This window comes from Synchiropus splendidus, chromosome 10 (genome assembly GCF_027744825.2).
Source record: "Synchiropus splendidus isolate RoL2022-P1 chromosome 10, RoL_Sspl_1.0, whole genome shotgun sequence".
In the NCBI taxonomy this organism is placed as follows: Eukaryota; Metazoa; Chordata; class Actinopteri; order Syngnathiformes; family Callionymidae; genus Synchiropus; species Synchiropus splendidus.
The window spans coordinates 18,063,971-18,091,015 of record NC_071343.1 but is presented as its reverse complement, the minus strand read 5'-3'; the positions used below and the strand labels follow the sequence as shown (position 1 = coordinate 18,091,015).

At 41.6% G+C, this 27,045-nt stretch overlaps 1 protein-coding gene across 2 annotated transcripts in view; it reads left to right on the top strand.

Annotated features, from left to right (window-relative positions):
• Positions 1-25,954, top strand: part of col18a1a (collagen type XVIII alpha 1 chain a) — a 61,733-nt gene extending 35,779 nt beyond the window's left edge. For both annotated transcript variants that reach the window (XM_053877594.1, XM_053877593.1), the window contains 39 exons: positions 2,203-2,741; positions 4,559-4,642; positions 6,107-6,169; positions 9,202-9,268; positions 10,971-11,086; positions 11,537-11,563; positions 11,668-11,874; positions 12,694-12,720; positions 12,835-12,897; positions 12,963-13,040; positions 13,105-13,155; positions 13,255-13,377; positions 13,456-13,518; positions 16,157-16,201; positions 16,647-16,778; positions 17,377-17,448; positions 17,936-17,962; positions 18,334-18,432; positions 18,698-18,733; positions 18,850-18,939; positions 19,769-19,804; positions 19,874-19,933; positions 20,017-20,094; positions 20,415-20,450; positions 20,519-20,572; positions 20,949-21,020; positions 21,142-21,216; positions 21,296-21,326; positions 21,405-21,458; positions 21,543-21,577; positions 21,655-21,771; positions 21,844-21,997; positions 22,060-22,124; positions 22,193-22,321; positions 22,631-22,663; positions 22,736-23,041; positions 23,104-23,301; positions 23,683-23,798; positions 24,757-25,954. In XM_053877594.1, the coding sequence (XP_053733569.1) occupies positions 2,203-2,741; positions 4,559-4,642; positions 6,107-6,169; positions 9,202-9,268; positions 10,971-11,086; positions 11,537-11,563; positions 11,668-11,874; positions 12,694-12,720; positions 12,835-12,897; positions 12,963-13,040; positions 13,105-13,155; positions 13,255-13,377; positions 13,456-13,518; positions 16,157-16,201; positions 16,647-16,778; positions 17,377-17,448; positions 17,936-17,962; positions 18,334-18,432; positions 18,698-18,733; positions 18,850-18,939; positions 19,769-19,804; positions 19,874-19,933; positions 20,017-20,094; positions 20,415-20,450; positions 20,519-20,572; positions 20,949-21,020; positions 21,142-21,216; positions 21,296-21,326; positions 21,405-21,458; positions 21,543-21,577; positions 21,655-21,771; positions 21,844-21,997; positions 22,060-22,124; positions 22,193-22,321; positions 22,631-22,663; positions 22,736-23,041; positions 23,104-23,301; positions 23,683-23,798; positions 24,757-24,970 (3,872 nt within the window). In that variant the 3' untranslated portion in view covers positions 24,971-25,954. The remainder of the gene's footprint in view (positions 1-2,202; positions 2,742-4,558; positions 4,643-6,106; positions 6,170-9,201; positions 9,269-10,970; positions 11,087-11,536; positions 11,564-11,667; positions 11,875-12,693; positions 12,721-12,834; positions 12,898-12,962; positions 13,041-13,104; positions 13,156-13,254; positions 13,378-13,455; positions 13,519-16,156; positions 16,202-16,646; positions 16,779-17,376; positions 17,449-17,935; positions 17,963-18,333; positions 18,433-18,697; positions 18,734-18,849; positions 18,940-19,768; positions 19,805-19,873; positions 19,934-20,016; positions 20,095-20,414; positions 20,451-20,518; positions 20,573-20,948; positions 21,021-21,141; positions 21,217-21,295; positions 21,327-21,404; positions 21,459-21,542; positions 21,578-21,654; positions 21,772-21,843; positions 21,998-22,059; positions 22,125-22,192; positions 22,322-22,630; positions 22,664-22,735; positions 23,042-23,103; positions 23,302-23,682; positions 23,799-24,756) is intronic.
• The last annotated feature ends 1,091 nt before the right edge of the window (positions 25,955-27,045 follow it).

Here is a 27,045-nt window from a genome sequence, read left to right as displayed (position 1 = left end):
AGAAGTGCAGGGTGATATACTGCAGGTATGGGTGTGTTTTAAAGTCAGTGAAAGTCATGAAGTTCCTTTCGGTGATTGAAGACTCAGAAATGTACATCTGTTTAGAGCGATGAGTCATCCTGAGATGTTTGTGTAATGATAGGCTTTCGGACGGCGGGATCAACTGTGAAGGAGGAAGTCTGTGTGTCGTGGAAAAAAAAGATGAGGTGATGAAAGGGATTCATAAAATGCCATGCAGTAGAAATGGAAAGCCTTTTTTTTTGCAGATAAAGTACAATGAAATACTTTTAAATAAGGAGCCACTGAAAGGGTATAGTTAGATGCATGCTAGTCCTGGGCTAATAAACACCTTTAAAGTGTTTGAGTCAGACATGGGGCAGATCCAATTGGGGCTCGACAGAATTCATTTTTATTTATTTATTTTTTACATCCAAGATGTCCGTGAGCCATGTCTGTGCCACAGCTCTATTTGACACGATTTTGTCCACCTTCTTTTCCAAGGTTCCTGGAAAGTTGAGAAACATGGTCCGAAATCACCCGATTTATGATTAGACTTTCATTGTCAGTGTGATGCCTCTGACACAAACAATTCAGGGCAAACTTTATTTCACCTCATGCACATTAGTGCCAACATTTTTTTGTTAAAGTGTTATGACATTAAATTAGTCATTAACAGTTTGAGTGGTACAACATAACAAAAAAAATCTTTTTTCTTCCTATTTAAAAAAAAAACATATATATATTTTTATACCACTACAGGTTGACTGACATACCTGAAATAAAAGATGTATTTATAAAGGACCAAAAAGTCTTCTTTGAAAATACATCTGTGTATTTTTGGCCTTCCTGCTTGACTTGCTTCTCTGTCGGCATCTCTGAAGCATCTTTAGTTGTGAGACAACAGTCTGGGCGTTTAGACGTGTTGTGACGGCCTGCTGTCACAAAGATTTCAGCTAAACACCTTGTGTGTCTAAGCCCACAACAAAGCCGACCGCTGACCTCCCTGATCTCCAGCACTCGTGGCAGCGGGGAAGCTTTGAGCCCGAACACTAGCCACCAGGTGGTAACACCAAAAAAGGGCTTCTTCAAAGAGACAAGAATACAAAGCATCCCGCCATGAAAACAGTGATTTTTGTGGTTTTCCTTGAACAGCATGAACAGTTATAGTTGATCAAAGAAATGGGGGATGAAGGTTGAAGTTGGCCAGCATTCTAACAAAAACAGTGATATTTCTTTCAGCGTGCATGTCAGCAAGTGGACCTCAGTAATTATGCGGCCTGGTCGCCACGGTGATGGGAACAGGGACATAGTAATGCTAGTTGTCGATCCCTGTGGTGTCACAGCAGATGTCACGCGCCAGGAATTTAGCTTTTAACCCCCGAATTTTCACTTGTGTGGGCAAAAGAATGTGCTATAATATTGCATACATTCTCTTTGCGATTGGCCACAGTTTGCTTAGTGGGGCTTTTAAATTTGGATTGAAAATAATAGATTGATAATTGTTTTTTTTTTTCTGAGTAAATTTGAATCTATATTTTGGTCAGGTATAGTGACTATTTTGGCTAATATTTGAGTCTGCGTTGGCTTCGTGTAAAATGTAATAATACGTTGTATTTGACATTAATTTCTCAACTGGATTAATATTTATAGTGGAATAATATATTAACTATATTTTAACAACAAATACAAGAAGGTAGTTGAATATTTACTTGAACATATTTCATGTCAATTACATGTCAATGAGCTGAGAAGACCATTTTTTTCTTTTTTTTAACTGTCATCACATTCAAGTCACATACATTATATGCTGTTTATAGTACATTTTAATGAGTCACATTTATTTTACAGCCTTTGTCATGATGTTATTCCTGTGCCAACCTTTAGCACCCCAAAATTAAGACAACAATCCATGAATGTCTATGGGAACTGAGCTTATCTCCTGAAACGTAATGCTTGTTTGTTTGTTTTTAGAATTAGCGGTCAACGTTGATGGAACAGCTGGTAAAGCTGGTACTTTGCCAATTGTCTAGTCAAAGTTTTTAGAGTATGACTTCATTGATGAGGTCAAGGAGAGTTTCTGTTCCCTCCATCCCTTGACACAAACCACAGTCCTGACTAACTCGGCTGTCATGCTGCCCGTCCCCTCACCTGCTGTTGACTTTCACCCTGTGGTTTCTGACTTCCTGTTTCCTTCCTCTATAGACAGCGGAGTCACTCTGCTGCAGCTGATTGGGGACCCACCGCCGAGCGAGATCACGCAGGTCTACGGCCCCGACAACAGCCCCGGCTACGTCTTCGGCCCTGACGCCAACACTGGGCAGCTGGCACGCGCCCATTTCCCCAGCCCGTTCTACAGGGACTTTTCTCTAATCTTCAACCTGAAGCCCACATCTGACAAAGGCGGCGTGGTCTTCTCTATCACTGACTCATCCCAGAAGCTCATGTATGTGGGCGTGAAGCTGTCTGCTGTGCAGGGCGGCTACCAGAACGTCATCCTATATTACACGGAGCCTGATTCAGAGAGGTCCTACGAGGCAGCCAGGTTCCCTGTGCGTTCCATGAAGGACACCTGGACCCGCTTCGCCCTCAGTGTGAGGGATGAGAGGGTGATGTTCTTCCTGAACTGCGACTCAGACCCTCAGACGACTCGGATTGAAAGGTCCCCTGATGAGATGGAGCTTGAAGCTGGTGCTGGGGTCTTTATCGGGCAAGCTGGAGGTACTGACCCCGACAAGTTCCTGGTGGGTACTCAAGCAATTTTTTAAAATAAAAAAGTGATTCAAATGATAAAGAAAATTATTTTAGAAATTCTTTGAGAGTAAACAGCAAAGCTTTTTAAATGGCAGCCGATCTTAAAATGAAGTATGTCGGCACATTCACCACTAGTTGAATGTCAGAACAACTTTCCTGGCTCAGGCAGGTCTGAATGAACTATAATTTAATCACAGACATCATCTCACCAAGCTCTGCTGACTCCTCTGCTCATAATTGGAGGCCTCGCAGCAGGGACGTCATTAACTTCTGTCATTTGACTGCTGCACAGGACTTGACCCCAACAGCTGCCCACCTCCACTGCTCAAGGGTTATGTCAGTTCAGCCCTTGTTAGCTGCAGAGAGGAATACCATTGCATTGCATTCCTAAGAAGCAAGTTTTTGTTCTCATAACAAGTTGATAAATTGACAGAGAAATGCACTATTTTGACGGCTCAGTGCCATTAGAATCCCATTAAAGTGACATCACAAGTAATGGTTGGGATGAGAATCAATATTATATATTTTGGTGTTGTAAGTATATTTACAACATGGATTTCTTGAACTAATCCAAATAAAATAATATTTTTTAGAATTACTCTTTTAATTCTGTCACACTCTTCTATAAGATTTTAAACTCCACAGGTTTTATGCTGCATATGATATAGATAAATAGATAGATAAATGGACGTCTTTCACTTTCATGTTCTTAGCTAAAAACAACCTCCATTAAGTCGCACAAGTAAAAAAAAAAAAGGGAATATTTCATACTCCTTGTCTGGCTGGTGATGTTGATGCTTCTAATGTTCTTCCATGTGTAACGTAATGCACATTGGTCGCAAGGTCCACTGTCTAGCTAAGCAAGACAGCGGAACTACAAAGTGAAAATGAACGTAGCGGAAGATCATATCACTTTTTTATGCGTCTTGAGGTGCTGCAGAAAATACAAAGCTATTTTATTTATTTATTCAATTTTTTTTTATTATTGCCAAGTCATCCAAGTGTTTTGTTACGTCAATAATTAGAAAAAAAATAAAAATTTCAAACTGATGGATCATCATAAAAGAAGCATGAAGCCCTCTGAAGTCTGAGACTTCTTTGTGATCATTCATTTCTGTACCCATTTGGGATCGACTGGTGACCAAAGGTTAATCAGCTTCAACATTCCCTTCTTTCAAAGACCCTCGAACCCTCTGAAATTAAAAGGTTGCTTGTTGGATTGTAATCCAGTTTGTCGTCCTGCTCTTTAGGGCAGGTTGCTTAATGACAAAGATACGTTTCCTCTTCCTCTCACTGCTAACTAGCATGCAGTTTGCATTGACCCTCGCCTGCTACAGACCTTGTGGATTTCATCTTCCTGATTTAATAAAGCCTTTTCCTGTCTCTGAATATCTTGCATTCATCTTCCCTGAACTAGTGTCCTGGACCTATAATGGTCAAATTGATTTTAATGCAGTCTTTAAAGTGCCAAATCGATGACCCTTTATCTTCAAAGCTGTGTGATGGACATTTATTGTCAAGATTTTCTGACCCAAGCGGAAACTTCCTTGTTTCTGTGATTGGCTGGAAGATAGCATTCATGTTAGACTGCGTGTGAGTAATGGCTTTACAGATAAGTGTCATTTTCACATCAATAGTTTCTCTCATTCTTGTGAGGGAATTCCCTTCCAAATATTATCAGCCCTACTGACGTGATAATAATCCAGACTGGGCTTTCATCTGTTGCTTTGTTTCATGGGCATGTGGGTGACGGGAGGCGTGAATGTGCCACTATGTGTCTAACTTTTATATCCCTGGTGTTCAACAGGGGGTGATCGGAGAGCTGCGGGTGGTGGGAGACCCCCGCGCTGCGGAGAGGCACTGTGAGGAGGATGAAGATGACTCGGATATGGTGAGTCACCCATTAAAAATAAAGGTTTCCATTCTCAAACTCTTGACATGTAGTCCTTGGTTTGATTGTACTACATCTGAATATCACCCCATGACCTCTGCTGTTGCAGCATCAACTTAGGGGTTTATTGCTTCAATGCTGGTATCGTGGTAAACCTGATGAATGGCATAAAACACTGTCTGTTACAGACAACATTTACAACTCAATATGCTGTGATATTGAATCATATTCAAATGCATATTTATCATATTGTATCAACATAGCATTAGCATATGGTGGCCCTTATAGTGGAGAGTCTAAACTCAAATAATCATGAAGACACTGCATCTCTTTTCATACAGAAGTCATTGCTTTGGGACAATAAGCCAATTGTTTATTGTCACCTGTATTGATAAATGCTGAATATAGGACCTAATTCTGAATTAATGCTTATTTTAGCTTGTGACAAATGAGCATGGTGCTTAGGTATAGAGCATATATAACGTCACCAGTGCTTGAAGTTGGTGTAAACTCTTGCATACTTAGTGAAGTTGTGAACGCTTGCTATATATTTTGTTGACTGAACTAGATGCTTGAGCCAGATGAAAATAAAGCAATATTTAGCCGCATCAAACCATTGTTTACTTCATATAATGTAGAGCGGAACAATGTTGCAGGGTAGCACAGAGAACACGTGTTCCAAGTAAATAGGATCAGGAGACCGGTTGACCCTGACCACCCACACAAACACAGGTGCTTCTCTGTGGCCCACCAGCAGCTTTTTTACTGTCACTGAGCACAACACAGTCCCCACAGCTGCTGCTCTTGACTGCCTGGTCTGCTCTGACAGAGCTTTACATCTTGGTGTCTTTGACACACTCACGGGATTACATGGGGAAAAAGACATTCCATGTGGAAATGAGGGGTTTCATCTTGCAGGATGTTCTTTCATCACAAACGATCACCTCTCACACAAGTCGTCATGTCACCGTTAAACAAACATCAGTGTGTAGTTGAACCATGGTTTAAAGAGAGGCTCGATGACGACGATAAGCTTCTATCTTTCTGTAACAACATCGCTATATTCAATTCCTTAACTCATTCTCATAGAATAAGTATTCCAGGATGTCTCCCAAAAAATGTCTTTCTGCATCTAATAGTGATGGGTAGATAAGGTATCAGGAGACAGTATTGTAGGGTTGATGAAACAGTGTCCTAGTTTTCAGAGGCCACTAAATGGTGTTCTTAGTTTAGAAAGTATGTGAGGCTTCATTGAAATAGTAGTTTAAAAGGCAAAGTTTTTACATTGCCATCTAGAGGCCTCTGAAAATCAGGACACTGCTTCATGAAACTTCATTGACCCATCATCAGCTTCAAGGTTATCTCTCGACCCACTGAGGCTCATGTTGTCTTCTCAAGAAGCTGACTTTCGAGATGATTTTTGTCTTGCATCCTGGTTTTGTAACTAGTGATTTGTCTTTCCAGGCTTCAGGGGAAGGAAGTGGCTACGTGGAAACCCGACCAACTGTGAATAAACAGACCCAAACTGTAAGTCGTGCCTTCGATTTAGTGAAATGCGCCCTGGTCACACAGGCGTTTAATCTGATTAACATACTTCATATACCTGCTGACAAAGACGTATACATCGGTGGCTGAGTCATTTTAGGACAGATCTTTGAGTTAGATGTGCAACTGGAGTTTCAAATTACTCGACTGAAGTGAAGGGAACCTTCATCCCTGCGGAGAGATTAAAAACTGCTGAGTGGATGTCTTGGAGAGGAGCTGTCTCTGTCTTTTACATTTGGAAACAAAGCTGTCTTACAAAAAAGAGTTGTTTCTGGCAGGAAGTTGACACTGGGAGGAAAATCCGTCAATTTTGAGAAATAAAAATACACAGGTGATTTATCATTTATTCATGGCATTCCAGGTGGATGAGTAATTTCATCCGTAACTATGACTGTTTCACCCGATTTCAGGTTTGCATTTGTCCAATATTGCAAGATCATTTGAGCAATTTTATCCAGTTTTTAAATATGTTTTTTCTACAGTTAAGCCACAGTAGCATCTTGCCTTCATTAGCTAAATTTCATGACTGCATTTGACAAATAAACAAATCAAAAATAAAACTGTTTTGTGGGACATCATGACCATTTAAAACAGGAATCACTAAAATGTTTCGTGACCCCTTGTTTAAACTACAAGTTAGCATTCAGGATTCATTTGATGGTCAGCGTTTCCATATATACTACAATCATGAAGCACAATATAATCAAACTTGGTGTCTTCCTAACAATGTTCGGTACTGGTGTATGTTTCGTTTGACCTTTCCAGATGCTCCTGATTTGTTACAGATATTAACAGTCCACATTTATTTCATTAAAATACGATACTGTGTCGTCATTTTTATGGTGACAGACCAGTCTTTAGTTGTCTCAGGAAAAAAAGCAATTCAAAGGAGTTTAAGTATCGCGTTGCCACTAGTGATGGGTAGATGAGGTTTCATGAAACAATCTCCTGATTTTCAGAGGCCACCAGATGGCACTGTCTGCTGGATAATGTGTGGACTGGAACAACTAATTCTATGAAACCTCACATCATTTCTAAACAAAGAGCTCCATCGAGTGGCCTCTGAAAATTTGGACACTGTTTCATGAACCGTACAATACTGCTTCATGATACCTCATCTACCCATTATTATTTCCACCCACACTGTTTTATCAAACCCAATATTATTGACCAACATTTAGTTTATATATTATCGGTGATTGCAATGAACTCATTCAGCAGGTTGCAGTAGCGTTACAGCACTGAGAACAACCATATAGGAGTTGAGAAGAAAATCTACATAACTGGCTATCTGACCAGCTGCGCTGTTGAATAAAACATTAATCTATCATTCATTTATAATATTGTAAATCCACTCTGATTGGATTTAAGATGAGTGATAAGAGTGTTCAGCATATATACCTACTTACTTAGCATTGATCCCTCTCTTATTGAGGATTATAATCCCATCTTGTTTGACTGCTTTACATGTAACCGTGTGAAATTGTCTCGACATCATTCACTTCCTTTGTTTCATAAATGTATTGGTAGTAAATCTAGCCAGCAGAGAACTGTTACATAAATAATCTTTTGCTTTTCAAATAAGATTCAAAATCTCAAATTATGTCAAAAAAAAAGAAAGAAAAGGGAAAAATTTCCATCCCTTGTTTTACCAGCTATGACTGGCTCTACACAGGCAACTTTTCTTAGCAGCTCCCTCTCTGTTGGATACCGGTACTGCAGGTTTCTTCCAAGGGTAATGTCAGATAGATTCGATAGATATCCTTATTAACTCCCATTGGTGGTGATAGTAAAAAAATACAGTCTGCATTCAGTCTGTTTCACTCTGACGCAGTCACCCAGCTCCCCTGCACGCTCCACATCTGCTGTGCGTGCACACATTCACTATTACCGCACACGAAACCAGATGTCAATTGTAATCCGAGTCGCCTGGTTTCCAAATCAACCGTCTGCAACCGATTTCTGAAGAGGCAGGAGACGGAGCAGGCCGGAGCAGACCGCCTCTTCTGTCGGAAGTCTCTGTCGTCACCTCGGCTGACTCCGTCTGGAGCTCCTGTCACTTTTACAAGTGGAATTCACCATCTGATAATTGGCATTCGTCAGCGTCGTGTTTAATGTCACGTAAGAGGCAACAGCTGCGCCTTAATACCTACCTGCCCATGTTTTATTTCCACTTCACCGACAGTGCAACCTCCACAACTGTCCAGCCGGCGCTGCAAAGGCATGTCGGGGCAGACAGGAGATAAAGAGGCGAGGGGAAACTCTTCATTTTCTAATCCAGGAATTCACTCTCATAGATGAAAGGCGACAAACACTTATCCATTATCCTGACGCTGCGAGAGGAAAAGTCTCATCCTGCGTCCGTACATGGAATATTTCTGGATCTGATCTTGATAAGACTCATGTGAGAGTGGTTTATTACCTGTTATTAAGGACACGTCTGTTCTCACTCATTTCATTTCTCAATCCAACTCATCACCAAGCGATGAAATGGAAGGAAAAACAAAGTATTGCTATTAGTATTAACAACCCAACCAAGACTGCACTGTGCATCCATTATGGCTTCTCACGCAGCAAGTGTGTTTAAAATCCATCATCGCTGTCCTCAAAATATCTCTCCCTCCATTATCCCCAGTTATGGTGATGGAGTGAAAACGTGGCATATCCTGTGTCACGTTCATGCATTCATCAACTTTAATAATGCTGCGGTCGCATTCTTGACATGTTTGGCATTGAGTGACGCAGTAGGGGGAGCAGCTTCTCAAGCCTCCTCCCCTCACTCAGTCACCTACACTCTCTTTCTCAGGGCCTTTTGGAATTCCACTGGTGACAATTGAAGGTGTGTCCCTGGGGAAGAATGGTGGGGTGGGAGGTTATTTCTACTTTTATGTCGCCTCTTCCCTGATAGGGATGTTTAGGAGAAAGGGAGACACTTGAATAAACTGGGACACTTTTGTCAAATTGTGATTTGTTCCTACATTTTAATGTGTGTTTTTCTGCTTTGGTTCCACCAGTATACACCTTCTCCACCTTTGAGACCGATCCAGCCTCCACCAATTGTTGAGAGAGGAAGTCACTCAGGTGAGCTCACCCAACTTGTCTGTTTGAGAACGTGTGCGAGTGAAGAAGCAACTCCAAGGGAGGAAACTTGCTACATGTCTACCTCTAGTGGGATTTTAGGTTCACAGAAACTTTGAAGCAGATGCATTCCAATGTGTTTTACTCCAAGGTTCTCAACACAAGCCACTCTACAAGCTCACTGTCTGACGCATCAAGGAACTTTGTAGGAAACTGAATATTTAATTTTCAACATTTTTTCTATCATAGTTGAAAAAAGCCAATTTTCTTCAGTAAATGTGTATATCTAGGTCCATTTAAAATAAGGCCACAGTCTCTTAACTCACCAGTGATCATTATCAGTTGCATATGAAAGTATTTTCAGGTTGAAATGTCGTATTAATCGATGCATTTTTTAATGTTTGCATGATGTTTTCACAATCATCATCACTATTCATTAGGTTAATAGGTAAATGCAAAACAAAAAAAGAAAAAAAATAATGATTTACAAAGTTTCGTTTTAAAAATGTTTAGAAGTTTATTTTTCTTTTTGTTTGTGTTTTGTATTCACAGTTTTAGTGTCCTTACTCATGAAATGAATTTATATAAATAAAAACTCATAACTGTAGAGAAGAAAAATAGAGAAATTAGAATTTCAGATCTGCTGTTTGTGGCAACAGTGCAACCTGGCTGGGCAAGAGCAACATTCATTTTCCACTCGATTCCTTCCCTGCAGTACATGATTCCACATGCCAAAGTTATTTTCCTGTCTGCTAACTCAATGATCAGACTTCTGATTCATCAGGGAACGGAAGACTCCATAAGTCAGCTGGGTCGTTTTTAGCTCCAGGCCGCCATCTAGTGTGGGATGTGCATGTGACATTTAACAGTGAAAGTGGAATTACTTGGCCTGCTGTATTACTGTATGAAAGTCTGCAGAAAACAGACTCTGATTTTATAAGTGAATGAGCAAATACAGCCGTTGAATGTGGACATATGGTTGAAAACCTAAAAAATGGTCACGATCAAACTACATTTATCCATTCAGATAGTTGTTTAGTTGCAATGGAGCAGTTATGAGCAGATGAAGCTTCACCAGCCAGTGTTCTAGGTAGTAGGTTGGTTGAAAGATGTGCACGTTTTTTGTTGAACTACTTGTTTAAAGCCTTTTAAGCTGAGAGTGCCGTCTGATTCTGAAAATGATCACTATCCATGCTCTTTAACCCTTTGTATTTCGCTTCCGTGGCTTTTTGTGTCTCAGGCACAGACACAGCAGGTGGAAATTTTTTTCTACCTGTTTCAGATCACGCTTGTGATGTTTTCCACGAGGTACAAATACATGTTAAATCGGGTCATCTCTTTTTTAGTCTGTGGTTCCCCAAAGTTATTTTTTCTTTTGCGACGAATGAAAAGTTGGCAAGTTCTGCCATACTTAAAAATATCAGGGATTAGTCGAACTCTTGCTGTACTGTCAAGCAGAATTAAGTTATTCAGTAAATCTCCCATTCCCACAATTGAAGTGGGATTTGTGTTAGCTTTGCATGTGCATGTATCTTTTTGCTGCTGAAGTTAGAGGCAGGCGAGTGACTCCATGTCATCATAATACTGTATGACGACATGGACTATACTGCAGGCCAAATGACGCTCACGTAGAGAGATTTAGTCAAAGAGTGCCTGTTGAATGGTTGCCTGGTTTTCACCCTCTCCCTCCTGTGTTCCGGTTCAGGCACAGTTGGAGTCAAAGGTGAGAAAGGAGACAGGGGACAGAAAGGAGACAGAGGTCCAATCGGGCCAAAGGGTGACAGCGGTTCAGTGGCACACAGTGGAAGCCATGGACAGAAGGTACGGACTTCATTTGTAATAGATGTTTGTGTGATTGTGGAGCCAGACGGTCATGAATAAGATGGGACGTCATGTCCTAGTATTCTCCCTTCACAAACGTATTGTACTTTTGTGGAACTATTATGGATGGATTATTACCAAAAAAAAAAAAAAAAAAACAAGAAAATAAACGTAAATGTGAACATAACTGCTCTGCTGGACATAGGAACATATATTTTAACTTGGTTGTTGACTAATGGCAAGAACTGCACGATACGATACACATGGTGTCACCATTTGATCATAATTTGTGTTGCAATGTCCTGCAAGTACTTAAACCCATATGACTGCAAATGTGGATTTTTTACTATAATTGAACAATGATGAACTGTATCGATTACCACTATTTATTATTCAAGTGATTTCTGCTGGATGGAACAGATATGAACTGATTATTTTATTATATTTCAGGGGGAACCAGGAGACAAAGGTGCAAAGGTAAGCCTGTAGTAAATATCATTAAAACGTAAAACCTCGGAAACACTCATATGTTCATGTAAAAAAAAAAATCCTTTATCTCACTTTCACTTTATCACTTTCAGGGCAGTGCTGGCTTTGGATACCAAGGAAAGAAGGGAGAGCCTGGCGTGCCTGGCCCTCCGGGTCCACCAGGTCCTCCAGGGGAAGCAACTGGCTTTGCAGAATGCGCCGATGGCTCAGTTGCCAATTGTGCACCTGGACCAAGAGGACCACCTGGACCTCAAGGTGTGCCTGGAGCTCCCGGTACACCAGGAGCGGCTGGAGAGGCAGTGAGTGTGGCTCTAGTTGATATTTTACGCACCAATAATTTGAGGAGTCAATTTGATTTTATTGACATTTTCATACAAAAGGTTGTATGGGAATGATTTACTGTTTAGTAAATTGCTCGTGCTGTGTAGAGGTTTATGCAAAGGGCAGAGTCAGGCATGACATGTGATTTACTAAGATTGTGCTAAAGATTCAAAGCAGGTTTGGTGGCACGTCCATTTACCTGAGAGGTTGAGTTCGGAGATAAATCAGCATGTGAAGTACAGGGCGGTGGACAGCACTAAAATACTGTTATTTAGTGGTGCTTGATCTTAGAAATGTGTTTTACTCCAGACTCTCCTCCAACATATTTCATCTGGACAGGAATATCTATGTGTAGGTGCACTGGAATTATGCTCGCTCTCAAATCTTACGGAATCTTAATATTCAATGTTGTGCATTTTAATTGCCTAAAGTGGTGAAAAATGGGACAAACAAATGATGTTTCCTCGTATATCTGTTGCAGTAACACCATTATGCAAATATATGTTTCCTTATCAGTTCATTTTTAATGTGGACTAATTCCTGCTGTTAGTCAGGATATTCAGGAAGCCAACCCTTTTGCTTTCATCAACCTGGCCTATTGCATGAGTCCACCACCAGATGGCGGTAGAAAGCCTCCAAGACAACCTTGGTTCGTGTGGAATGTGAAAGACTGTCTTTAGACTTCAAGCAGGTTAAGGCACATTTGCCGGGTTGTAATGGGTTGACGTGACCAAGCCACCCAAGACACACTGGTCGGTACCAGTTATTTGGTTAATGTGTGTACTGCTATGTTGCAGGGTGATCCTGGAGAGGATGGAAAAGATGTAAGTCCTATTCTTTCACTTTAATCGGATTAAATAGAAGATAAAATATCCAATTAATAAAAACATTTGCGGTTACATCATTTTATAGTTTTGATTGGCTTCTTTCCCACTCAGGGCCCTGAGGGACCACCAGGTTTTCCAGGAACTCCAGGTGATCCAGGAGTTAAAGGAGAGAAGGTGAGTTGAGGTAGTTTAAGATTATTGAAGAAAGACTTGAGAGAACTGATGAGAATTGTGTGTAGGGAGACCGGGGCGAAGGTCAGCCTGGACCCAGAGGTCCCCCAGGACCTCCAGGACCACCAGGACCGGGGGTTAGATCTGTAAGTAGGTATATAATATAAAATTATGAAGTAAAACCTGAAGCATTACCTTCATTCGTTGCAGACATTTGTGGACATGGAAGGTTCTGGATTCCCTGATCTGGAGTCTATCAGGGTAAGGGCCGTTATAGACTGAAATTGATCGATTAAAATCTTTTCCCATTAAAATATCATCATGAAGAAATATTAAATTCACTTTTTTTTGTCGTCACAGGGCTTACCTGGACCACCAGGTCCTCCTGGGCCTCCTGGACCTCCTGGACCTGCTACTGTAGGCACAGCGTTGAGCTCTGGAGCATTTGGACCACCAGGAAAAGATGGAGCACAAGGTCAACCAGTAAGTGTCATTGTGACTTATGTTATGTACATGTATATCCAAATATTTTACAATAAATTGAATCCCGTTCTTCACTAGGGTTTACCTGGCATGCCAGGAGTGGATGGACTTCCCGGACTTCCTGGTCCCAAAGGAGAAAAGGTATTGACCCTCTCTTATCAAAAACGATGCAATACTTTGTTAGCTAGCATATTAAAATTACAATGAAGTGGAGACACATATGACGCTCCTGTCCACTGCTTTGTAATGAATTAACACAAATCGCAGCACAGAAAAAGCAGTACAAAATGCAAACCCTGTTTTTTCTAGCATATGTCTCTAAAATAAATGCTCAGAAAGCCTTAAGTCTTAAAAAAAATCATCTGGTGTCAACAGCATCCGCCCTCTCCGCCTGCCTCAGGTCACATAATTATATTTATGTTTGGCTTTTTTCATCCACCTCGTACATTGACATTGATTTATTGTTGCATTCATTTAGTTTCACGCCTTCACCTGTATCTTATATACTATAAAAATACATACATTATATCTAGTGTATATTGATATTGTATATGCATATCACATTATAAACAACAGTGTTTCCCATGAATGCATTTGTCTTTGTACCCTCAATAGTCAAGTAAATAAAGTGTTTAAGGGAGAGAGCCACTTTGAGGATGTTGATAGAGAAGTACGAAGAAGGTCAGAAGGGGTTGTGCTGTTGATGGATTCTGGATGACAGAGTTCCCAGAGAGGAAGTGTGGTGTTGTATGAGAAAGTTAAGAGAATCACAGAAGTATGTGAGGACAGTAAGAAAGTGGCCCTTCGGTTTAGTGAGGCACAACTCACTTCCCTCAGACATACTACTGCAGTTATCGCTACTATTCTATCAGAAAAACGACTTGTGTATTATAATAATATTCATAGACAGCGCTTACCAGTTTAGGTGGCTACCAGGACAACCAAAAAGTTGACAGTTGATTACAGTGTTGATGAAACTGTCCTGAATTTTAGAGGCCACTAGATGGCACTGTCTGTCGTGCAATGCGTGTCTTTGAACAAAAGACCTTAGACCTTGCATGCTACCCTAACCAAGAGCGCCATCTAGTGGCATTGAAAAATAATGCCACTGTTTCATCAACCCTGCAATGCTGTATTGTGATACCTCAGCTACCCATCACAAGTGAGCAAACAATAAACTGATAGCAATATAGAAACATGCTCTCAAGAGCGGCACAAATTAGATGAGAAACACACTCAAAAAAAGGGTGCTTCAAATTTAAGATTTTAACACTGATGTGAAGCGTAAAAGTGCTTGATTTTTGTGAAATTATCTGTCCATTGAGATACTTTTTTCTTCTTTAAACAAGCCAGCTCAGGACTAGAAATAAGAATTCTATGGTGAAGGTATGTAACTGAATTCTCGATAATAAGTACTTGAAATTCGCCCTGAAAGTGGCAAATTGAAACTAGCTTCCAATATATATATCACTTAAAGTGAGTCTCTGTATCAAGACTAGTAACAAGGTAATGAATTCCAAAATAAAGGGGAAATGTTTGTTTAGTTTAGGTAAGATAAAGCAAATCTGAAGCAGTTTTCCTCATTACAAAATAAGAATTTCTCAAAAAACATACTGCAAATGGGACATCAAAAACAAGGTTATACATTCAAGCTTATGGTATGGTATGGCTTAATGTAACAGAACACATGTCCTCTCCACTCATATCCTACAAATTTACGGTGCTCACTGTATTTGTAAGGAAGGGAAACATTAACACTCTACGCAAACATCCCAAATAAGAACAGGACAGATAATTCACACAAACACACAACTATCCAAACAATCCTTTTTATACCTCAACCCTGCTCCCATAATCCTTCGTTCCATAGGCAGACTGGATCGCTACAATGTACTAAATTTAATAGTGAAATAAATAACTGTTTGATGATGAGTTGTGATATGGCTGTATCTCAACATGCTTGGAACTAAGAGCAACAATAACCACTTGAATGAAGCAACAAGTTTTATTTTGATGAGACAGAGGCAGCGATGTAAAATATCATATATTACCAGATATTTACCTCATTTTAAGATTCCCTGTCTATTGTAGACAAAAAAGATTGGGTTACGCTTGAGATAAAATCCAGAAATATCAAATCTTGCTTAAAATAAGATACATTTTAAGCACGGATTTCTAAATCTAAGTCTCTTTTATCTTGTTAAGAAACACGTCATTTGCAGTGGTCAACAGAGAAGCCAATGAGAAACACGAGCTAGTTACCTAGATAACTAAGATGCTTTTTTCGGATCAGAACCAAACAGAAACTTTAAATCAAGAGTATGCCAATAACTTGTCGGCCGGTCACACCTTGACTATCCTTGTAGTGGGACACGTCAGATATACTTGTCACAGACTGCTCTGTGTAACTTCACCCTTCCCTGGCACCATGTGCTGATAACTCTTGTTGGTTATGATTGTCTGGAGCCGATAAAGCAGCTGCACATAACAAACTCACATTATAATGTCAGCTGCTCGTAATCTAATAGCATGTCAGCCCCGGTGTTCCATCATCAGGAGGTAATTTATTTATCCCCCTCCATTAACGGGATGATGAACGTACATCAGGCGCGTCTGTGTCATTACTCGCTTCCTCATCAGCATGATGCCCACAGCTCTGGCAGGTTATTACCTCTTCATCTGCTCGTACGTGTATTCTACACCGACACAGTAGTGAGACCTCTTGTTTTCAGTTGAAATGGCATTACTTTTAATTGCCTTTCATTCTGTCTTGTTTCAGGGCGACTCTGGTGAGCTGGGACTTCCTGGAGCTGTTGGGGAAAAGGTACTTGCCTCTGACTTATTCTGTTTGAGATCAGCCACTTTCTGCCCGTGAATGGTTGCCCATACTACAACTGTATCTATTTTGATCATGTGATTTTATGTTGGTCATGATGACTGAAAAAGAGGTACCCAGCAGGATGAAAGTCAGTTTGGATGAGAGTCTTTCTATGAGCCTTTCCCACCCCCCCCCTCTGTTCTGCAGCACAGTTCCTTCTTTTCCTTCCTCTCAAGTCTCCTGCCTCCCTTTTCCTCCTCATCTAGTGTTAAGCCTACTTCTCTGCAAGTAATCTAAGATTCACCACCTTTCAGTTGGAGTTGTGTCTTCAAAAGCATTGAGACTAACGTGTTCCTGTTAGTGGTTTTCATCTGTTGTGACACCTGACTAACACTTGTGTGTGTGATGTCAAGTGTTTGATGGTTTCTTGCAACTCTCCCCCCTTCATCAGGGATCCAGAGGGGATCCTGGACTACCTGGAACGCCTGGAGAACCAGGCCTTGCAGGCCTTCCTGGCCCAATGGGACCTGTCGGACCCCCTGGGCCGCCCGGACCTCCTGGAACAGGCTTTCGGGTTGGTTTTGTAAGTGCCGCATTTTTACATCATTATTTTTTTTTCTTTTACAAGGTTATATATTAAAAAAATAAAAAAATACGAGAGAAAAAAAGTTTTAAAATTAATTTAAAAATTTGTTTGAAAATCGTTTTTCCAACACAAAATGACAACTGCCTCATGTGATTTTTATTTTTTATTATAATATTCATAAATAAAGACATATTGATCTGAAGCCAGTCAGTAACTTCAACTGCAAGATTATTTCAAGTCGTGTCGTATTTTCATACTTGTATGTGGTTGATATTAGGGATGATTGATATATTGTTGTCGTATCTATCTTGCGATATGACAAATTAGAAACATTCACGATATTATCATCACAAAAACAATGTCCAATCTTCCCCTGCAATATAAAGACAAAGCAGCCGTGAAAGTAAGGATCTTACGGTGCAGTGCATCATTTATACATAGTTGAAACCAGTTGAAAACAGTAGTGGCCATGTACTGTATGTACTTCCAGACACTGGTTCTTTTGTGTCTTTGAACTGAATGGCTGTCGTTTTACAGTCGATGAATAGAATGAAGGGGGATCTTGCCGACTGATGAGTGATTTTGGTGTTTGCAGGATGACATGGAGGGCTCTGGTGGATTCTTCTCTAATGGACTTCCTGGTGTCCGTGGACCAGAGGGACCACAGGTCAGCACTCTTCTCATACCTTTACAGACCACCTTAGTGACAGAAATCACTGCTAAAGTAGTGATGGTCTGAATCTGTAAGACGTGGTAATATGTCTATTGCATTGATTTTCTTAGTGTCTCATCTGATGTGTGTAGAAAATGTGATTTTACTAAAATTATACAAGCAGTGTTACAGGAGACGCTGCTAAACACAATTTAAAAATTTCTATGGTTTTTTTGTTTATCATTTAGAAATACAAACCATTAAAAGGATGATTTAAATTCAGCTCATCATTTAAATACAAATTTCAGTTTTCATTCATATTTTGGTAAATATAAATAGGTGATCCTGTTAGTCCCCAAAAATCCAGGTTCTGGTCTACGTATTCTGGCAGCCATAGAACCGGCACTATAGAAGGCAGTGACAGAGGGATCAATGTTTGGCCAGAAGGTGATATTCATCTGGTCTAAAGCGAAACTCATGGAAAGCTTGTGTCTCCTTCTAGGGTCCTCCCGGGCTGCCTGGACTTCCTGTAAGTATTGGTCGTCATGAAAATGAGTTCACTGGAGTTCACTAGGTTGATCCGAGTTTCTCCTCTGCTGTCACTTCTCCGCTTGGTTTGTTTTTCTGGGACTTCTAAGCTGATTTCCGAGGGGAAATGAGGTCCCAGCATTGTGTTAAAAAGAGTTCTGTAGGGAATTTGGAGCAACAGATAAACACTCACACACGAGGAGGACAAGAGGCGCTTTCTCTCCTGTCAACTGAGACAGTCGTCTGAGTAAACTGTACATGCATTCTATAGTGGCGCCTTAATAACAGCTTGTGTGCCCGTGGTGGGATTAGCTTTGTTTTTGACGCTTAAATCAGGGCTCCTGTTCCTGATCGTAAAACTCTCTTGTGCAGGGTAAACCTGGCTTCCCTGGGATGCCTGGTCAGAAGGGCAGCGAAGGTCCACAAGGAAAAGATGGTCAACCAGGTCTGGATGGATTCCCAGGAGTTCAGGTGAGATGATCAGTTGGGGAGCTCAAGGTTTGATTATTCAAATTACACAAGATAAAAAGACCAGCGTTGCAAGTATGTGCAGTCCGTTTTAGGTTTTGTTGAGACATGCTTCTCAAAAGTGATTATTAAGTCTGCTATCATTATTATTAAGTAGTATGGTTGTTGTTGTTGCTGTTATTATTTTTTAGCACTATTTTGTATTTATTTAACCCTGTTTTACTTTTACTTTTGTACTCAACAATTGATACATTTTCTGATTCTGCAGGGTGTCAAAGGTGACAGAGGAGACAAAGGAGAAACGGTAAATCTTTATGTGTATTATTTTTTATTTTATTTTATTTTTTCCATTGGCTAGCTCGGAAAAGCTTCCTTTTTCAATAACTGCAAAGCCCGCATTGACCGAGTCTGTGCTTTCAGGGAGAGCCAGGTCGAGACGGAACTGGACTTCCTGGACCACCAGGGCCACCTGGACCTCCAGGACAGATCATCTACCCGACAACTGGGAATGTAAGGAATATTAATGACGAGCAGAAATGCTGCTTAGGAACGGAATCATCGTATCCAGTATATATGTTTCTGATTTCAGTTGAGTTAATGTTTTGAGCATTTCTGTCTTAAACCCATTTTAAAATCTGCGTAGTGTTCATTTTACGCACAATCGGTCAAACTACTGCTGTAATTTCCAGACTACAAGCTGCTACTTTTTTGTTGCATTCTCAACCCTGTGACTTGTACAACAACACGGCCACCAATTTATTGTGCTTTGTCATATCAAAATGATGAAATCACAGGCATTTTATTCACATTAATTTTATTCACCAATCAAAATGCGCTGTTTTCGCCTGCGTGTCCCCAGCTCTGCCAACAGAGCCTGGAGGTACAGAGACGTGAAGCAGCAGCTGAGACCAACTGTGGTGTCGGAACTTTGGACATTTGGGCGAAAACATAAAAGATGTGAAGAGTTCATGATTCCAGTAGAGAACATTGTCAAGTTTGATTCATGAGTCAGTCTCAATTCTGGACCCTTTTTTCAAAACTAGTTTAGAAGTGATCCTCATGCATTTTTAAGCACCACTGAACTTTCCACGGCACAGTCAGCACCACTGCACCACTTTGTATGAACAAGATCTGTTTTCCTTCTTAAATGTAGTGGGTGCAGCCACTATTCTGAAATTACGGTAAATAGCATATGTTGGAATGGAACATTGTCTCAGAAATAAGCAGAGAACTGTAAGGATTCCAAAGATTCGAGTCTTATTGGTGCAATTTATATGGTTCATTTAACAACTTCTTCTGATTTGTCTGACTTGACAATCTTTTTTTCTGTCCTATGAAGGGAGGTCCAGGATTGCCAGGCCAGGCAGGTTTTCCTGTGAGTCTTCAGTGTAAATGTAATTCTTCCACTGTTTTGAAACGCCATTAAACCGTGTGTGTTTTCCAGGGACCAGTTGGACCAAAGGGTGACACGGGCGAGCCAGGTCTTCCAGGCTATGGTATAAAGGTGCGAGACTTGAATTCTATTCTTCTATTGAAATGAAAGAAGATAAGAATACTCATTTTTGGTACCTCGTTTTTGATGTCCAGGGTGAGAAGGGTGAGCCAGGATTAGTGATCGGACCCGATGGAAACATGCTGCGCCTGGATGGACTGACGGGCCTAAAGGTGATTCACACACACACACTTATACCGCTTTCTTTGTGGGGACATTTCATGAACATAATGCTTTCCCCAGCCTCTCACCCTAAACCTAAACAAACAAAACAAATGCCTAAACATAACCTTGACTTTTAACCAAATTATAACCCAATTATAAGGACGTAGTTATTTTGAGGTTTTGAATCCTCAATTTGAGACTTAACCTTGTGGGTCCAGCAAAAATGTCCCCACAAAGCAAGTGTCCTCACAAGTATAGATAAACCTGGAACACACACACACCTTCTCTGTATGTTGCACACTGACCTTTGTGTTGCTTGATGGTACAGGGAGAGCGAGGACCTGCTGGCCCCGCCGGACCAACCGTGAGTTTAGTTGTCAAACCATCAGCTGTACTCTTCATCACAGTCACTGACCTGAGCTCTCTGTGCAGGGCCCATACGGACCTCCCGGCATAAAGGGTGAAATCGGAATGCCAGGAAGACCGGTACGTCAACAGGAAGTCCACTAACAACCACTAACCTTATATTATTTCTTGTTAATATAATTGATTTATTGGTCTTAAGTATATGCACGTGTCTATGGAGAATGGATTGAGTGTCGTGTGTCGAATTGCTGGGTACATGAGGTTTCATGGAACAGTATTGCAGGGTTGATGAAACAGTGTCTTAATTTTCAGAGGCCACTAGATGGCGCTCTTGGTTTAGAAATGATGTGTGGCTTCATTGAATTAGCTGTTCAAGTCCGAACATTTTTCAGCAGATCTGGTGCCATCTAGTGGCCTCTGAAAATCAGGACACTGTTTCATGAAACCTCATCTAAGTGTCTAGTAAGTGACTCTCTTTCTTTTCAATGTATTTCAGGGTCGACCCGGCGTGAACGGATACAAGGGCGAGAAAGGAGAGCCTGGTGGAGGGGCAGGATTTGGTTTCCCAGTGAGTCTGAACTGTATTGTGATAAAATAAACTCATATTACCACGAACCTGAAATACAACAAACTTTACATCTTTGAGAAAAAAAAGTTTTGTGTTTCTTAATAAATAACTGTCCTCACAGGGAGTCCCTGGACTGCCAGGTCCGCCAGGGCCACCTGGACCTCCAGGACCACCTATTCCTGTCGATCGCTTCGGTGTAAGTTTAAAAAAGCCATCAATGATGACTCAGCGATCCATTGCTCATATTTCTTATCACACTTTTCTCTTGCTTGCAGCGCTATGATGACAGCTCCAGGAGTCACACAGGTGAGGAGAAACAGCTTGAGGCAGTCAGCTCATAATGAAAACAACATCTGACTTTTTTTTGTTTTTTTTGTTATCCAGCCATTAAAGGAGAGAAGGGAGAGCGAGGAGATCCTGGACTTCCAGGAATCCCATGTAATTTATGATCAGTTTTTCTTCCAAATAACTGATGTTCCGAGGGAAGCAATTGTGACTCCATTATTTTCCACATTTTTGCAGCAACTGGCTCCAATTTTGATATCTTGCAATACAAGGTGAGTGGAGGGCGGTTTTCCACCCTTTTTACAAATGTTCCTGTTGAAAAATTTCATCTGCCTTTTCTCCATTAAAGGGTGAACGTGGGGAAACTGGAGTGAAGGGAGAGAAAGGAGAGCCTGGTGGTGGGATTTATGATTCAAGATTCGGAGTTCTGGGTCAACCTGGACCTCCTGGCAAACCCGGCCTGCCTGTGAGTGCCGACAGAAGCTTAGAGAAAGTCCCACCTGAGATGGTGGATGAACCGGTGTGATTTGTGTGTCAGGGACCCAAAGGAGAGTCTATTGTGGGACCCCCCGGACCACAGGGACCTCCAGGAAAGCCAGGAATTGGTTATGATGGCCGTCCCGGACAACCCGGTCCACCTGGGCCACCAGGGCCGCCGGGGTCTTCACCAGGAGCATACAGACCCAGTCACTGTGAGGTTCAACGTTCTTAAATTCTGAAAGGAAAATTGTGTAACATTGTTTTCCCTCAACAGCTGTGAGTTTACCTGGACCACCGGGCCCTCCTGGTCCTCCTGGAGCTCCAGGTCATACATCCGGGGTGAGGCTCACCACTGCTGGGTACTGTGCTGTCCCATCAATAAGATGTTAACAGAGCTTCATGCGCAGGTGACGGTGCTGCGGTCGTACGAGACCATGATCGCCACCGCCAGACGGCAGCAGGAAGGGACGCTCATCTACCTCATCGACAAAGCCGACCTCTATCTGAGGGTCCGCGACGGAGTGCGACAAGTCCTGGTGCGACGCTGAACCAAACTCTTTCTTTTATCGCACATCCTAATGTTTCTTAGCGTAGCTACTCTGTCTCAACAAAAGCAGGATTTAATGGATGAGGCAACTAAGCAGGAAGTGGTCATGATTGATGCTTCAGATCTGTTTGTCTTAGTCATAACTACATGACTGAGGAGAAACTTTGACTGGCTTTGATAATGAACTGGTGTTTAACAGTTAGCTCTGAACAGAGATGCTCCCTAAACGTCAGTCAAAAGTCTCATAGTGCGTCATGGCAACAGTATTCCAGACTAATCTCGGTTCTGTGTCCCACAGTTGGGTGACTACAGCCCCTTCTTCAGAGACCTGGTGAGTTTTGTCGTCGCAGGATTTGCCACGTTTCTCTTTTGATACTGCGGCTCACAGAGATCTGCTTCCCAGGAGAATGAGGTCGCAGAGGTGCAACCGCCGCCTGTGGTGGTGTACCCACAACCGCAGGACCGGTCCGTCAACAATGGAGCAGGCCACTACTCTCAGGGAAGTTCCTCCACCAGACCCATCGAGCCTCCGGTGCGGCCCCCGGTGTTCCCTCCACTGTACGAGCCCAGGTTCCCTGACCAGAGCATCCCGGGTCAGACGGACGGACGGCTGGTCACGCAGCAGTCTGACCACAGATACGCCGTCACTCCACAGAGGCGACCCAGTCCGCCTGTGGCGCCGCCGGTAGTCGGGACATCTGTGTCAGGGGTGAGCTGAACTGACCATTAAAAAAGCCGGTTTCTGTTGCTAACAAGAGTCTCTCCCCTTAGCTGCACCTCATCGCTCTCAACGCACCGCAGACTGGAAACATGAGGGGCATCAGGGGCGCCGACTTCATGTGCTTCCAGCAGGCCCGGGCCATGGGCCTGAAGGGGACGTTCCGAGCGTTCCTGTCCTCCAAGCTGCAGGACCTCTACACCATCGTCCGCAGGTCGGACCGGGACAGCCTCCCTATCGTCAACCTCAAGGTGAGAAACTGATGACCGATGATCGACGTCTGAAAGTCAAGCTCTGGTGTACTTCACTGTTTTCACTGATGTCTGGAGTAGGGCGGACATATATTACATATATATAACATATTGAGGAAAAAGACAATTTGCAAGACAAATTCAGAAAAGAAAACCAATAAAAAAACGACAAAGAAAATGAATGAACAAAGCCCTATAAAGTTACATATGATTTAGTAACATGACTTATTGGGATGAGATGCCTGATGTGAACACGTGATCTGACTAGGTATATATATATATCTGTATATATATAGATATATATATATATATATATACACATTTGAAGTGGCATTTGTTGTTTATGAAAGATGTTATTTACGCTTTACCATGTTTTCTTAGGACCAAACATTGTTCAGTAGCTGGGAGTCGATCTTCAGTGAGGACGGAAACCAAATGAGGGAGAATGTTCCGATCTACTCCTTCGATGGCCGGGACATCCTCAGGGACAGTGCATGGTGCGTGTCGCAAACCTCACTTTTGGAAACATTGGTATATAATGATCGAGAGCTTGCCAAACTATGACTGTGTGTAGTCATAGCCATAATAGTCATAGACTAAACGGGGCCCCTGTGTCAAAATGTTCACTTCCTGAAACCCACTTCTAAAACAGATACCATCTCTGCCTAAATACTCAATTCACTGGATGTTTCTGAAAGTAAATAAATTAAAAACCAGACATATTTCCTCAGAAAAGAATGAGCAGCCTCTCCATAAAGTCTTACATGATTACATTTTCTTATTTATTTATTTTTTACCAGTATCCCTCAATATGGATGTATGAATATTTCTTTTTGCAAACCACTGACAGATAAAACTCACCCATTACTTTTTTTAAATATCTATTTATATACATTCTGATTTTTTTCGGTCAAATAACTAGTGCTAATATTAGATTTTTCTTAGAGTTTTCATCAGAATTGAAATAAAAAATCACAAGCCAAAAGTCTGTTCTGTTCTTTGAAGTTCTGTTTTGAGTCATTATTCTGGTGGATATCTGGAAAGCTCAAAATGTGGATTGCCAAACCTAAGTCTGAAAATGAAAAAGGAAGTATAAAGTATAAAGGGAAATAAACGGAAATCAAAGTGGAAATATACATGGAATTACGCTTAAATCTCGATAAATCAATCCACTTATACGGTTTGTTTTTTCCTATACATTCTTTTTAAGTGCCAGATCCAACAGACGAGGCAAACCTCTGACTGTCACTGAAGTAGTCAGCAAGCCTCAAACTGAAACTAAAACCAACCCAGTTTCCTTCTTTGGAGACATCATGGTCTATGCCTCAGTACGCAGTGTGTTCAGGCCCTTCAGGACCCATTCATGTTTGAACAATACTTCTGTCTGATACTTCATTTGAATGGTTTTGGTCTTTGCCGTGTTCTGACCTCCCCCCACTCTCTCTCTCTGTCCAGGCCAGAGAAGATGGTGTGGCACGGCTCCAGCAGCAAAGGCCACAGACAGACTGACCACTACTGTGAAACATGGCGGGCCAGCGACCGCGCCGTGACGGGCTTGGCCTCGTCGCTACAGAGCGGCCGCCTCCTGCAGCAGCAGTCCAGCAGCTGCTCCGGCTCCTACATCGTCTTGTGCGTTGAGAACGCCCTCACGTCAAACTCCCAAAAATAACCGCCGTCCGGATTTTTTAGGTGCAACATTTTTTTATTTTTTTTTTCAATTGATATTCTTGTGAACACGTTGGCGTCCGATGAACTTGCCCTGTGGCTTCAGCACAGCCTTGGCGCTCTGCACCGTCTGCTCCTCCCCTCGACCAGCACCAAAGAGCGGAGTCAGAGAGAGGGCGCTGTTTTCCCTGGGGCGTTGACTGAAGGCTACCAAAAGTTACAATAAACCAGTTTTACATTTGTATTCCATTTTATAGAAACACAAATCTGTATAATGTGCGTCGTCATTGTTTTGTTTTTCTTTTGATATTATTTTCTGTCTCAAATTGCTATATTCATGGTTCTGTTTTTTTATTTTTATATATGGATCATTTTTCAGAATTCTTCTTAGACATGTGGGTTATTCCGGGGTATAGAGAAAAGACTATTTGAGAATTTAAGAAGAGGTATTTATTTTTAAATGAAGTTATGTAAGGAGTAAAAAAAATGATTTGGGGATAATAGGCGACACCATTTATAGTCGACACATAAGGGCTTTGATCACATGTGCCTTCTGACAAACTGGGACTGGATTTTACACCACACTCTTCTTAGTTGATTCATTTAGCTTCTGTTTTTAGGTCATTCCAATAGATGGTGCTTGTATGAATAATCCCTCATCCAGTGGTGGAGGTTTTTTTTCAATAATGAGAAGAAACTTTGGGGGATTAAATTAAGTATTGATGACATAAGTGGAGGAGGAAGCAGGAAGGAATTACTGCTAATCTTTGTTGAGGCGACTGCAGTCCCGCCTGTCAGGGACACGAGAACCAGTATTTTGTCGTTTTTTTTTGTTTTTTTGGAGTCCTTGTGATGAAATTTCAGAGACTAACCTGGAATTTTATTAGAGCTACTGATGTCTTGACTGAACCTGTGGTATTTCTATTTCCAGTTTTGTATAATAACACGTTGTGCTGTTTCTCCCAGGCACTGAATAAAAGTCTTTTCAACTAGAAAGGTGCGAGTTGGGACTCTTTAAAGGACCTGACTGAGATTTACTTCTGCATCGTGTTTCGTATCAGCTCATGTGGACACCAGAGGGTGCTTCGACACAGATACTATCGAAAGGAGGACGCAGGCAGAACTTGTATTTGCACAGAAGAAATGTTATGTCCCGATAACCGACTCTGAAAACAGTCAGGGCTGACCATCGTGAATGTAATATGAGCACAATATTTTCAAGCAAAACTTGAGAGTCGCCCGCTCCTGACTTGAACTGTAGCGTGGGAGGAATGTCAACAATGGATCCGACTGAGAAACAAGGAAGCAAAGGGGGAGTTTTGACATGTACTGAATTGATCACAATAATATTGCTAGTTTTTCAGATGTCCTCCCCCAGTCCATTCCATCAGGTGTCCAGGGAGTGAAGTTTAGTTTCGTGAGCAGCGGACGTATTCCTGTCATGTAGTCATTACACATGATGTTTCTTTCGGGATTCTCATCGGCGTCATGTTTATCTGGAAGTGATATCTGGTAGTAGGATGCACATGAAGCCACGTCATACGCACATGAAGACAGGATGTGTCAGCCGTGAGTGTGTGATCAGCCCCTCCCACATGTGGAATTTTTATTGACATTTCTAATAGGCCATTAATATGAAAGGTTCCCTGTGGTTAGGTGACAGATTCCCATGAGCAAGGCTGAGACTAATTCAGTCTTTTGACTTTAATGACCAGCTAGGAAATCTCAAAGGAAGCGACTTGGAGATCAATGTCCCAATATTGTGAGTGACCAGAGGGTTCAACGCTTAAAAGGAAAAACCCCTTCAATCCAAACATGTTTAGCTCAATTCATTCGTAATTGTTATCTACAGTTGCCTCAAAGGAAGTGGATACAACTCATGGAATCTAAGTCAAAGACGAAAGTGATTCCTGCTCCTGGATTTGCCGAACCCAACTGGAAACTGTTCCAAGTTCTGAGGAGTCAAGGGCCAAAAAAAAGAAGATGAAGATGAAGGAGCACCTACAGTAGGACTGAAGTGCCCATGTGAGCTGTGCTACTTGACAGGAAATGGTGTTCATGCTCGATAGTAAACACGAC